The following is a 13,292-nucleotide window of genomic DNA, read 5'->3' as shown; positions in this document are numbered from 1 at the left end:
CCCACACTGTACTCCTGATAGGAGCATAGTGGGGGTGTTCTTTTTTTCCTCATCTTTCGTCATGTTACTACTGTGTTTCTTTTTCTTTTATCCTTGTCTTCCTGTCCTGTTCCTCCTCTGTAAGGACAGGTTGATGGCCAATTTCACTGGTAACCAGTAATGGGAATAACGGCGTTAGAAATAAACGGCGTTACTAACGGCGTTACTTTTTTTAGTAACGAGTAATCTAACTAATTACTTTTTACATCGTTATAACACCGTTCCTGTTACTTACAATAAAATACTATGCGTTACTTTATTAAAGCTGTTTTCATCTGGCACGCTGCTCGTTCAGCCTTTCTTTACTCTGCTTTAATGTGGGGCGGGGAGACTCGAGACAACGGCACAGTAAGCCAATCAGAGTAGATTTGGACAACATACGTAGGTAGGCCACGTCTACTGCACTGCGCACTCTTTCAATCAGAAGACACAGCGATGGCAAGCGGTCAGCCCAGCAGTGCGCTTTCACATTGGAAATACAGCATTACTTTTCATTACTTGAAATAAAAGGCAAAAATGTCTACGTGCAATGCACATTATGTCGAAGAACAAAGCGTTTGTCCTCGTCAGTGGCCAGTAATTAGTAACATAATTTTAATAACTACAAAAATATATTACATTTGATAGATGTCTTAGCGCTGTCGCCTCACAGCAAGAAGGTCCGGGTTCGAGCCCCGTGGCCGGCGAGGGCCTTTCTGTGTGGAGTTTGCATGTTCTCCCCGTGTCCGCGTGGGTTTCCTCCGGGTGCTCCGGTTTCCCCCACAGTCCAAAGACATGCAGGTTAGGTTAACTGGTGACTCTAAATTGACCGTAGGTGTGAATGTGAGTGTGAATGGTTGTCTGTGTCTGTGCGTCAGCCCTGTGATGACCTGGCGACTTGTCCAGGGTGTACCCCGCCTTTCGCCCGTAGTCAGCTGGGATAGGCTCCAGCTTGCCTGCGACCCTGTAGAACAGGATAAAGCGGCTACAGATAATGAGATGAGATGAGATGAGATGAGATGAGATGAGATGATGGATGTCTTATCTCACATTGTCCCACAAAAATATTAATATAGTGTAGATAACGTTACTAATTGGTTCTGTTAAGTGTCCATTTCAGTCATTAAACACATTACATTCACTTTCATTATGATTACACTAATTGAATTTGATTTTTTTTTTTTGAGGGGGAACAAAATAACGGAATAATTACTTTCCCTGGTAATTAGTTACTTTTATGACAAAGTAACTCCGTTACTAACTCCGTTACTTTTTGGGAAAAGTAACTAGTAACTATAACTAATTACTTTTTGAAAGTAACGTGCCCAACACTGCTGGTAACAGTGACAATAAAGGGTTCATTCATTCATTCATTATGTTAAATGTGGGCGGGTCCAAACGAAGAATTATGAAATGTGAAGAGGACACGCCCCCTTCACATTCAATAGTGGCGACGCCCATGATCTAATGATGAATTACTTTTTCAAATGTTTTTATTTTATTTTTCTTTTAGGGTTGTGATAGTGTTTTGAAGATGATGTAATGGTGCATTTTGTAATAAAGAGCTTTTAAAATTCTCTCTCAGGGAGCTGATATTAATATGCGCGAGACTCCCGGAACTTCCGGCAGAGTTGGGAATAATTGAGCTTGTCCCGTCCGGACTCGTTAATGTGGACTCTCGCTTTCTCCTGTCTGTCTGCCTGTCTGTCTGTCGGCGGCGCGTCACTGACAGTCTCGGTCACTATGACGCTTTAGGGAAAACGCTGACGTGCTGGTCACGTGATTCGAACAGTTTAATTAGAATTATTTTATTGCGTCACGTCCTGTTCCAGAATCTGCAGCTAGAGATCAATAACTGAGCTTCAGAGCGACACAAACCTTCACAGCGAGTTTCCGGCGATTATCAACCACTCAGCGATTTAATCTTCTCCTTCCGAGTGAGTCACCTTCTACTAACTCACTGATTTATTTATATTTATTTATTTTTTAAGTTTTAATAGTCCACTAACACTACACACACTAATCACATGACTATCTGTTCTCATTCCTTCACACTGATCAGGGCTGGGTTTCCCAAAAGCCTCTTAACGCTAAGACATTCTTAAAGTGCCATTCCACCATTGGATGTATTCTTTGGCATAAAATACAATATATTTTGACAACATATATAAATGGTATCACTAGACAGAGAAATCGTTTAGCTTCAAAATGATATATCGAGCATAATTTTTTGACAACGACAAGTATATTAATTTTGCGACCAAAGTCACCTACCCTTTTAATTTCCGCGCGTGATGTCATCGGCAGGTTCGCCTTCTTGTGTACCACGTGACGTGGCACATATTATCAGCAATGGCGGATAGAACGCGATAAAAATCTCATCTCATTATCTCTAGCCGCTTTATCCTGTTCTACAGGGTCGCAGGCAAGCTGGAGCCTATCCCAGCTGACTACGGGCGAAAGGCGGGGTACACCCTGGACAAGTCGCCAGGTCATCACAGGGCTGACACATAGACACAGACAACCATTCACACTCACATTCACACCTACGGTCAATTTAGAGTCACCAGTTAACCTAACCTGCATGTCTTTGGACTGTGGGGGAAACCGGAGCACCCGGAGGAAACCCACGCGGACACGGGGAGAACATGCAAACTCCGCACAGAAAGGCCCTCGCCGGCCACGGGGCTCGAACCCGGACCTTCTTGCTGTGAGGCGACAGCGCTAACCACTACACCACCGTGCCGCCCTGTGATAAAAATAATACCAATAAATCTAGCTAACTGAAAGATTAACTCAAAATTTTTCGCAATTTTTTTGGCCCCCATATACGAGGAGAAATGACTCTCTCACTTTGGGGGTTTCCTGGTCTAAAAATAGACCGACACTTGGTACACAAGAAGGGGAACCTGCCGATGACATCACGTTTCACTACCGTGCGGAAATTAAAAGGGTGGGTCGCAAAATTAATATACTTGTCGTTGTCAAAAAATTATGTTTGATATATCATTTTGAAGCTAAAAGATTTCTCTGTCTAGTCATGTTGTCATAAAATATATTGTATTTTATGCCAAAGAATACATCCAGTGGTGGAATGGCACTTTAACAGTGGTGCTTGAACAGGGCCGGCCCAAGCCTTTAAGGGGCCCTAAGCAGAATTTGATTTGGGGGCCCCCCCACACCGCCAAAACTACACTGCTAGCTGCCTTATTATTTCTTAGGCTACACAGTTAGTCTAGCCACCAACCATAATCTGCGTTTTTAGTTGGTTTACATTATACTGCAACTTGTGGCTATTGCAATATAAAATATTCAGAGTGATGTGTGGCATATTTGTAAGTAAAACAACAAATCAGTAGACAAGACACTGTATATGTAAACAAGTTAACCAGTTTATTTTGCACTAATGTGCAAAACAAACTCATAATGACTTTGTCCACTTGAGCTAATATCGGTCATGACATTTAGGTTGGAGTTTGTAAATAAAGCGACGGCTCTCAGCTTAGAACTAAAGATGATATCCGAGGCTACATTTTGTCGTGTTGGGTAGCATAACGTTAGCTACTATGACAGACATTCTGTTAGGTAATCCAGCCAACCTAGCCAGAACATAGACAACCTTAACGACACAAAAATAGTAACATTGGACATTCAAATTTACCTTTTTCTTGCTGCTTTTTTTCTTCCTCTTGTCTCTTCCTCTTCTCTGCCCCAGATGGATAATTTCTTTTTTGAGACATGGCTTAGCCATCTAGTCCACCTATCTTCCGAAGTGAATAACTCCTGTCACGTTCACAAACTTTCAAGCAGGACTAAACATCATCAGATTTTCACACAAGTCCTAAAAGTAGATAAAGAGAACCCAGTTAAACAAATGAGACAAAATATTATACTCGGCCATTTATTTTTTCAGGAAAATGATCCAATATTACATATCTGTGAGTGGCAAAAGTATGTGAACCTCTAGGATTAGCAGTTAATTTGAAGGTGAAATTAGAGTCAGGTGTTTAAAATCAATCAGGTGCGAGTGGGCACCCTGTTTTATTTAAAGAACAGGGATCTATCAAAGTCTGATCTTCACAACACATGTTTGTGGAAGTGTATCACGGCACGAACAAAGGAGATTTCTGAGGACCTCAGGAAAAGTGTTGTTGATGCTCATCAGACTGGAAAAGGTTACAAAACCATCTCGAAAGAGTTTGGACTCCACCAATCCACAGTCAGACAGATTGTGTACAAATGGAGGAAATTCAAGACCATTGTTACCCTCCCCAGGAGTGGTTGACCAACAAAGATCACTCCAAGAGCAAGGCGTGTAATAGTCGATGAGGTCACAAAGGACCCCAGGGTAACTTCTAAGCAACTGAAGGCCTCTCTCACATTGGCTAATGTTCATGAGTCCACCATCAGGAGAACACTGAATAACAGTGGTGTGCATGGCAGGGTTGCAAGGAGAAAGCCACTGCTCATCTGCAGTTTGCTAAAGATCACATTGACAAGCCAGAAGGCTATTGGAAAAATGTTTTGTGGACGGATGAGACCAAAATAGAACTTTTTGGTTACAATGAGAAGCGTTATGTTTGGAGAAAGGAAAACACTGCATTCCAGCATAAGAACCTTATTCCATCTGTGGAACATGGTGGTGGTAGTATCATGGTTTGGGCCTGTTTTGCTGCATCTGGGTCAGGACGGCTTGCCATCATTGATGGAACAATGAATTCTGAATTATACCAGCGAATTCTAAAGGAAAATGTTAGGACATCTGTCCATGAACTGAATCTCAAGAGAAGGTGGGTCATGCAGCAAGACAACGACCCTAAGCACACAAGTCGTTCTACCAAAGAATGGTTAAAGAAGAATAAAGTTAATGTTTTGGAATGGCCAAGTCAAAGTCCTGACCTTAATCCAATGGAAATGTTGTGGAAGGACCTGAAGCGAGCAGTTCATGTGAGGAAACCCACCAACATCCCAGAGTTGAAGCTGTTCTGTACGGAGGAACGGGCTAAAATTCCTCCAAGCCGGTGTGCAGGACTGATCAACAGTTACCGCAAACGTTTAGTTGCAGTTATTGCTGCACAAGGGGGTCACACCAGATACTGAAAGCAAAGGTTCATATACTTCTGCCACTCACAGATATGTAATATTGGATCATTTTCCTCAATAAATAAATGACCAAGTATATTTTTGTCTCATTTGTTTAACTGGGTTCTCTTTATGTACTTACTTTTATCTTTAATTACAAAGATTAATGATGATCTTTGTGCTGCGATGCTTTTATGTCCTTACATTTTACGATTCCTCCAGTCTCCGTCAAGAAACGCATTTTAATGTACTTATCCTCAGCTTTGTCTGTTTAAAACAGGAGGTTTTGTGTCAACTGGCCAACTAAATGTTCCATTGGTCGTCTTGCTTTTCTCCACCACTGAAAGTCTGATTTCTCTCTCTCTAGGTAAAATGAAATCGAACTCCACACTGACCTCACTGTATGTGGGTGATCTGCACCCTGATGTCACCGAGATGATGCTGGCGGAGATGGTGAGCCGTGCAGGACCCATTCACTCTGTCCACGTGTGCAGGGACAAGAAGACCTTCTCCTCACGCGGTTACGCTTTCGTCAACTTTCTGCATCGAGCTGATGGTAAGACCGTACAAACCGTACAAAGGAGACCGCTGTTCCCGACACTATTTCTGCATTTTTTAATACCAGTTTATAGCCTGCTCAAGGATCCATGTGTGATTTTATGTATTATGTTACTGCTTTCAAAACTGGATAAGTTCAAATCTGTGCCTTTTTTAAAGCATAAGTTTTTTTTATTCTCTTATATATATATATATATATATATATATATATATATATATATATATATATATATATATATATATATATATATAATATTTATTATTATTTATTTATTTTTATATATACCGTATTTATCCTAATAAACGCGCCCGGGCGCGATGCAAAACATGAAGGGGGAGTGTCAATTTCGACCCTTAAATAACAAAAATCGAACATGACAAAATCATCGGAATTTAAAACATTTATTTTGAAACACATGAAAATACAGTTATATGTCCAAAAAGTCAAACAATGTCCAGCTCGCTTATAAGGATAACATTGGTAAGTAAACTATTTGTAGTGACGTCACAATTCACGTCATCGTCGATGTTTATGAGCTCACAAAACAAAATGTCGTCCTCAAAACGATCCTTCACCGCTAGTTTTAAGTTAAAGGTTGTAGAACTGGCAGAGCAGAAAGGCAAACACTTCGCTGCAAAAACATTTAATGTTCACCGTAAACGTGTACAAGAGTGGTGCAAACAAAAGGTACGTCTCCAAATGGCTCCAAAGTCTGAGAAAAGAAAACCTGGTGCAGGTCGCCCACTACGTTATCCAGACGTCGACACGCAGCTAATGAGGTGGTTTGACGAACGCCGAGAATGTGGAGTACGTGTGACAGGAAAGTCCCTACGTCATCAGGCCCTACGGCTTCACCGGGAAAATGGTTGGTCAATACTATTCTAGCTCTGAAAATTGTGGAGGCGCGTCAAATGGGGGGGGCGCTTCTATAAGGATAAATACGGTATATAAATAAATAAAAATTCTCTTTTCATAACCTTTCTCACCCATCTTTACCAAGGGTGCCAATACTTCTGAATCTGACTGCACATACATAGTATAATCGATACTGGTCATGTGTTTTTTTTTCATTGAAACAAATGAGCTGTGATGTGTTTTCGTTCCAGCCGCGCGAGCGCTGGAAATGTTTGATTCTGAGTTCCTGATGGGGCGGCCCATACGGATGATGATGTCTCACAAGGATCCGTCCATGAGGAACACCGGCATCAGAAACCTCATCATCAAAAACTTAGACAAGTCCATTGACCAAGCGTCCCTGTTTGACCGTCTCTCCATGTTCGGGAAGGTCCTGTCGTGCAAGGTTTGTGCTTTGAACCATTCAAGAGCGTCTGTGTAGCAGGATTAGCATGTTTGAATACGTTTTAAAGTCCTGTCTTGGCTCAGATTGCCATCAGTTCTGTGTGTTGACCTGCTGTGTCTCTCCTGAAGGTTGTAAGTGACGAGAAGGGCCCCAAAGGCTACGCCTACGTCCAGTACCAGTCTCCAGAGGCAGCAGAATTGGCGATCAAGAAGCTGAACGGAAAGCTGCTGAACGACCGTCAAGTGTAAGCTGCGTGTAAATTAGTACGGTACATTTTTACCAGCCTGGGTTCAAATCTCACATCTTTTTCCATTTGCTCGTTGGTGCTTGATGTTTATTTATTGAAATCCTGACGTTGTTGTTGATACAGAGGTCGTGTTTGGTGGTATGAAGTCAAACAGGAAGTTGTAATTTTGCTGGCGTAGACATAACATCTAATAGCAGCGTCTGTGTTGTGTTCCAGTTTCGTTGAACACGTCAAGGTCCGTGAGCGGCGCGAGACTGAGGCAGGCCCCAGCTCTCAACCGTTCACCAACGTTTTCATTAAAAACCTGGCTGAAGACGTGAACGATAGGCAGCTGAGCGTCATCTTCAGCAAGTTCGGTGAGTCTGATGGCGTCGGCGTGTTGACATAAACGTCACGGGTTTTACACTTGATCAGGAAATAAAGACGAAGAGCATGTTCTAGAATTCAGACTGAGACTTATGGCAGTTTGTGTGTGTTTAGGACCTCTGTTGAATGTCCACGTGGGGAAAGATGAGAACGGGAAGTCCAGGGGCTTCGGCTTTGTGAGGTTTGCGAGGCACGAGGACGCGCAAAGGGTGAGCGAACACTGCAGTCAGGTGTACGAGAGGATAACCTTGTGGAAAGTTTCTACTGTAAAGAAAAACCTCTGGCTAATGGTGTGTGTGTGTGTGTGTGTGTGTGTGTGTGTGTGTGTGTGTGTGTGTGCGCGCAGGCTGTGACAGTGATGAATGGAAAGGTGCTGAATGGTAAGCGAGTGTACGTGACCCGAGCACAGACTAAAGAAGAGAGGCAGGCTGGATTCAGACAGAAGTTTGAGCAGGTAAACACACACACAAGCACGCGCGCGCACACACACACACACACACACACACACACACAAGCGATGCTGACAATGCCTTCTCTGCTCCAGAGTCTGAATGGCAGGGAGGTGACGAACAGCAGGATGTGGGGCAGGAAGCCAGGGTATGTGGGTGTGGCTCAGAAGAAGGACGAACACCAGGTTTACCTTCCCCCTCAGCAGCGGTTGGCGAGCGTACAGCGAAACAACGCGCTGAACATCCGCCAGCCTGTGCCGCCTCCCTGCTCCGTCCCGAACTCCGTTCCTGAGGTACACATTAAAACGTTCTCCCAAAGAGGCCACTGCTAGCTAGACTAACTGCCACCTGTGATTCTGATGAACTCAAGTGTGTTAATGGTTCTCGGTGTGTATGTTCAGATGTGTAGGACTAAAAAATCTCCAGCCGTAGACACGGTCCCACCTGAAGAAAGCGTCCCAGCTGCTAAGAACGAGTCGTCTGTGGAAAGCGTCCCAGCTGTTGAGACAGCTCCAGTTGTGGTTCCAGTTCCAACTGCAAAAGAACTTCAGGCTACAACTGATGCAGTGCCTCCTACAGCTGTGTCACCTGTGTGTGAAGTTCAGCCGGACAAGGACACGACAGTAAGAACAAAACATGAGTAATGAGTCATAATAATAATAATAATAAAAAGAGGCGGCATGGTGGTGTAGTGGTTAGCGCTGTCGCCTCACAGCAAGAAGGTCCGGGTTCGAGCCCCGGGGCCGGCGAGGGCCTTTCTGTGCGGAGTTTGCATGTTCTCCCCGTGTCCGCGTGGGTTTCCTCCGGGTGCTCCGGTTTCCCCCACAGTCCAAAGACATGCAGGTTAGGTTAACTGGTGACTCTAAATTGAGCGTAGGTGTGAATGTGAGTGTGAATGGTTGTCTGTGTCTATGTGTCAGCCCTGTGATGACCTGGCGACTTGTCCAGGGTGTACCCCGCCTTTCGCCCGTAGTCAGCTGGGATAGGCTCCAGCTTGCCTGCGACCCTGTAGAAGGATAAAGCGGCTAAAGATAATGAGATGAGATAATAAAAAGAATAATAATAAGTTCCTTTGTGTCCAGGATGGACCCACATCAGCATCCGCTGGGAAAAGGCTGACCATCTACATGTTAGAATCGTGTCCTGTCGATGAACAAGTCCAGCTGGCACGTGAGTTTCACACTCCTACACACACAAAAAAAAAAACCACACCAACATCTGGCTCATACACACCACACTCCTGCTCTGCAGCTCAGCGTTGAATCCACTCGTTTGTTTGTTTGTTTGTTTTTGCTTTTTGGTGGCTACTGCCTCATAGAGGCGAAGCGATGCAGTAGCCATGACGTCATCGTGTTGTGTAACAATAGCGAAACTTCGTAACCAATCAGCACTTATCCTGATGCAGTTCGATTACCCGTTCTACTTCTTAATAAACTTCGGAACCAATCACAACCAGAAACGAAATAAGAGAAAGCTCGTTATGACTTCGTAGTATCCAAAGATAATCAGCAGATAAAAAGATAAACGAAATTCACCTCGTGGTTCGGTATCGAGTAAGTGGTGTTTATCTGAAGAAAATGAACCTTTTTTGATTATCATGGGTTTTGTTTGGTCCTTCTGAAAGGTCAAATGCAAGGTTTTCTAAGGTGGGGTTTACATTAGACCGTATCAACGGATCATCAGATTAACGTTTTTAAAAACGATTAGCGTGCACACAACAACGCCAATACACGGATACGCTAATCACATGACTAATTCGGCACGTAAGTTGAAATGTGTCAGTGCGGCTCATTGCTTCCTCCTCAGCGGCTGCGCTCCAAATCACTCCGCCCTGAACAGCGAGTGCCCTCTGGAGGGTGCGCACTCCGGCCCTGCGCAGCTCACAGAGCGCGCGAGTGGAGTGCACGAGCAGTGATTCGGGACTGAGCCGCTGTGCGCAAGTCACTTACCACTTGCAAGTGGAAGGATGGCAAGCCTAAAGACGATCATAACTACACAATGGGCAGTATTTGCATCAGTATTTGCAGTATTTTCATACTTTTATACTCTTTAATGATACAAGGCGGAAGTCCGCGCCGTTTTTCAGCAGTCGCGTCACATGACCAACGCCAGCGAATCAGGAAGGTGGATGTCACAGTGACGTTGTCCAATGACGACGCCAGCTAGAGCTCAGCACAGCGTATCCGCGTATTCTCAATGTTTACACAGCACCGGACCAGACACGATCTGGATTGAATACGTGGACCCTGGCGGATTCCCGTTTCCCGGCGTTTCCAGGCGTTTTAATGTAAACGGACAGTGCATCCGCGAAGAAAACGAGACAGATACGGTCTAATGTAAACTTGGCCTAAGGTGTTGGTTTTTTTTTGTTTTTCAAGCTTTTTGGCAGCTGTATCGAGAAGCCGATATCAAACTTCTGCTATTCGCTTTAATTTTTTTTTTTAAGTCTTTACACTCCACTTGTGAAACAAAATGTGCTCATTAGTACTAAATAATGTTTCAAAGACAATTCATGAAAGTGCTTTCGTACTTTTTTTAAATAGATCTAGTTCATAGCGCTGTATTTAGAACAAAATACACGAAATAAAATTGGGAACCGAAACACTCCAAGCCCTGATGCTGCTGACAGCTTGGTGATGACTGTAAGAGATGAGGCGAGTAGAATTGAGAACATGTACGGTATATATGCGATATTTACTGTATGGACATGGGATCAGAAAACTATTTTATTTATAAGCAGAAAACTTCTTCCCCAAGCACCTGCTTTCAACTCCATAGCTGCCAACTACTACGAATAAATCGTATTTATTACGATTTGTCGTTTTGATTACGAAAATACGAATTTACTACAATAAAATACGATTTTGCCAATTTTCATGGGTCATTTTCAAAGTCTATCACCGGTGGGATTCGTATTTGATAAAACACCGCTTCGTTCCAAGCGGCAGATACTACGCCAAACTTCATTGGCTATTGCTTCTTCTCTCAGCCAATCAATGATGCTATTAGATCGTCCATGGCACGCTATTGTCTGGCCTTTGTTCACGAAGTTTCTGAACAAAGCATGGCGTTTCAAGCTTTTGTTATGAAGATGTAGCGTAGTACTAATCTCTAAAGAAAGCATGGCTAAGGGGAAGGGCCAGCGCTTCAAGGACTCGTACCGAGAGGAGTTTCCCTTCATTTCTAAGTCAAGTAAGGGCGATCACTACGCGTTTTGTGCTCCATGTCGGCGAGACATTTCTATCAGTCATGGCGGGCGTTCTGATATCGTAACACGTGTGAACCTCCCTTCACAAAGAAAGCACGGACAATATTTCAAAGAGTGCAAAACTAACTAATTTTGTTTTAGTGTGATTTTTCAGGGTAGTTTTGCTAGAAAGCTTTGGCGGCAGGGGGGCCCCGACCCCCCACCAAGACTCAGTACCCAACCTTGTATTACTATTTACAATTTCGGAATGTTGGCAGCTATGCAACTCGTCTTGCTTTTGTTACTCAATAATCGAGAATAGAAAGAGTCTGGCGCCTGAAGGCCTCTGCATGCTCTTGCAACAAGGCTTTCGCAGATAGCTTTTCGCAGACAGTTGTAATTTATCGTTGAGCGGGGAGTAATAGGCGTGCGCGATGTTATTCACCGCTACAACGCAAGGAGGCGCGAAGTCATGAAATCGCTAGGAGTAGTTGGTGGGTGTGGTTCGTGGAGTGTTTATCCTCCGGTTACTTATAATGATTAGAACTGGAGTCGTATAGATGTCCGTACTTCCTCGATCAACCGCTCTTCGTGCTGCTCCATCTTCGCTCGTGTTTTTAAAAATGGCGGTCGTGAAAACAAACCAAACCGGGAAAGTAGGGAAGCGGAAGTGCGTGTACAGCGGATGTAGAGTGGACCAATCAGAGCCCTCTTGTCTGCGACGCTGTCTGCGAGGCTTCTGCGATGGTCACAATTTTTGGGAGGTGCGCGCAGAGCGTCTGCGAAGGTGGGGGGGCTACGCAGACGCCATCTGCGAGGACTGCGTTGTCAGCATAAATTGGCCTTGAGCCCCGCCCATGTTACATGATTGGATGGCTGGGACCATTCACTGGATTTCTGTTCTCTCTCACACTCTCTCTCTGTCTATCTGCAGATGGTCACTTGTTGCCTCTTGTTGCGAAAATCCACCCGAACTTGGCAAATAAGATCACCTGGATGCTTGTGGAAAACCAGAACAATTACGAAATCGTGAAGATGATCGGCGATCCTGAGCTCCTGTATGCCAAAGTGAGTGTGCACACACTGCACCAATACACACACTCAAGCGACGTTTCGTCTCTGATTCTTAAAAACGTCTGATGTGGCTATGTGGAAACAAAACCCCTCCCACCAATCCCTCTTCCGTCCTGTGTGTGTAGGTGGCTGAAATGGACGCGATCCTGAAAGCGAGGGAAGCTGGTCTCAAGCCGGTGAGGATCTTTTAATAAAAACTGGACGTGTGCTGAAATTCAGTTCTGAGACACACGACAACATTTTGTATTCGATTCCTAGTGAAACGTTTCGTCACATCAGTCGTTTCTGAGCTTGTGCACTTCTCTTACAGGAAGCCATCAAGATGCTGTTCGGTGACAAGAACAAGAAAAGAAGGAAGAAGAATAATAAGAAGAATGGTTTTTAACAAAAAAAAAAAACACTGCACCCAATATTGCAAGTCTTGTAAAGTGCTCTACATCTTGATTGTCATTTTATGAAGAAGTCTTTATTTTGTCACATGCACACATTTTTAATTAGAATTCCAAAATAAACTTCAACGTAAACTGCAAATTTATTCACCTGAATGTTAAATTCTTAGATTTTATCTTGATGTATATTTTATATTTGTTCTAATCTTTTAACGTAAAGCAGTTTGAGCTGCAGTTTCTGTAATGAAAATGCTCTATAAATAAAACGTATTATTGTTATTAATCAGTAATAATTGTGGTTTATCTGCATGAAAGAGGGAACTTTTAACGGCGCCACGCAATGAAAACTTGATTCTGTGATTCAGATTAGGTTGTAAATGTCTGAGCTGGATAAAGAACCTGAAGGTCCAGCTGTTCCAGGGGTTTTACTATGAACTGCTCAACTTCGCACAGACACAAGCTCACTGACGTTGTTTCACTCATTTGCTGCTCAGGATTGCTGAGGCTTCGGGGAATATTCTTCAAATCATGTCCTGACCCATCTGAGAATAAGTTCTCCAGTAGACCATGACCGCCTGAGTTTTCTCAGGAATCTGAAACGATCATTAAAAAAAAAATTGG

At 43.6% G+C, this 13,292-nt stretch overlaps 1 protein-coding gene across 1 annotated transcript; it reads left to right on the top strand.

The window, feature by feature from the left end:
* The first annotated feature begins 1,676 nt into the window (after positions 1 to 1,676).
* Positions 1,677 to 12,684, top strand: LOC132871132 (polyadenylate-binding protein 1-A-like). The gene is made up of 13 exons (XM_060905236.1): positions 1,677 to 1,955; positions 5,468 to 5,656; positions 6,766 to 6,959; positions 7,088 to 7,203; positions 7,423 to 7,562; positions 7,687 to 7,781; positions 7,919 to 8,026; positions 8,117 to 8,314; positions 8,423 to 8,644; positions 9,104 to 9,191; positions 12,143 to 12,276; positions 12,408 to 12,458; positions 12,593 to 12,684. The coding sequence occupies exons 2-13, from the start codon at positions 5,473 to 5,475 to the stop codon at positions 12,665 to 12,667; spliced, it is 1,605 nt and encodes a 534-aa protein (XP_060761219.1). The 5' UTR covers positions 1,677 to 1,955; positions 5,468 to 5,472; the 3' UTR covers positions 12,668 to 12,684.
* The last annotated feature ends 608 nt before the right edge of the window (positions 12,685 to 13,292 follow it).

This window comes from Neoarius graeffei, chromosome 23, assembly GCF_027579695.1.
Source record: "Neoarius graeffei isolate fNeoGra1 chromosome 23, fNeoGra1.pri, whole genome shotgun sequence".
In the NCBI taxonomy this organism is placed as follows: Eukaryota; Metazoa; Chordata; class Actinopteri; order Siluriformes; family Ariidae; genus Neoarius; species Neoarius graeffei.
The sequence above is the reverse complement of the archived record's forward strand: the minus strand, read 5'-3'. Positions and strand labels throughout refer to the sequence as shown.

Bases quoted from the DNA above. Each gene is read 5' to 3' on its own strand.
- LOC132871132 (XM_060905236.1), top strand. From the start codon at position 5,473: ATGAAATCGAACTCCACACTGACCTCACTGTATGTGGGTGATCTGCAC. The intron at 5,657-6,765 runs GTAAGACCGTAC...TTTTCGTTCCAG, and splicing joins CTTTCTGCATCGAGCTGATG to CCGCGCGAGCGCTGGAAATG. The intron at 7,563-7,686 runs GTGAGTCTGATG...GTGTGTGTTTAG, and splicing joins CGTCATCTTCAGCAAGTTCG to GACCTCTGTTGAATGTCCAC.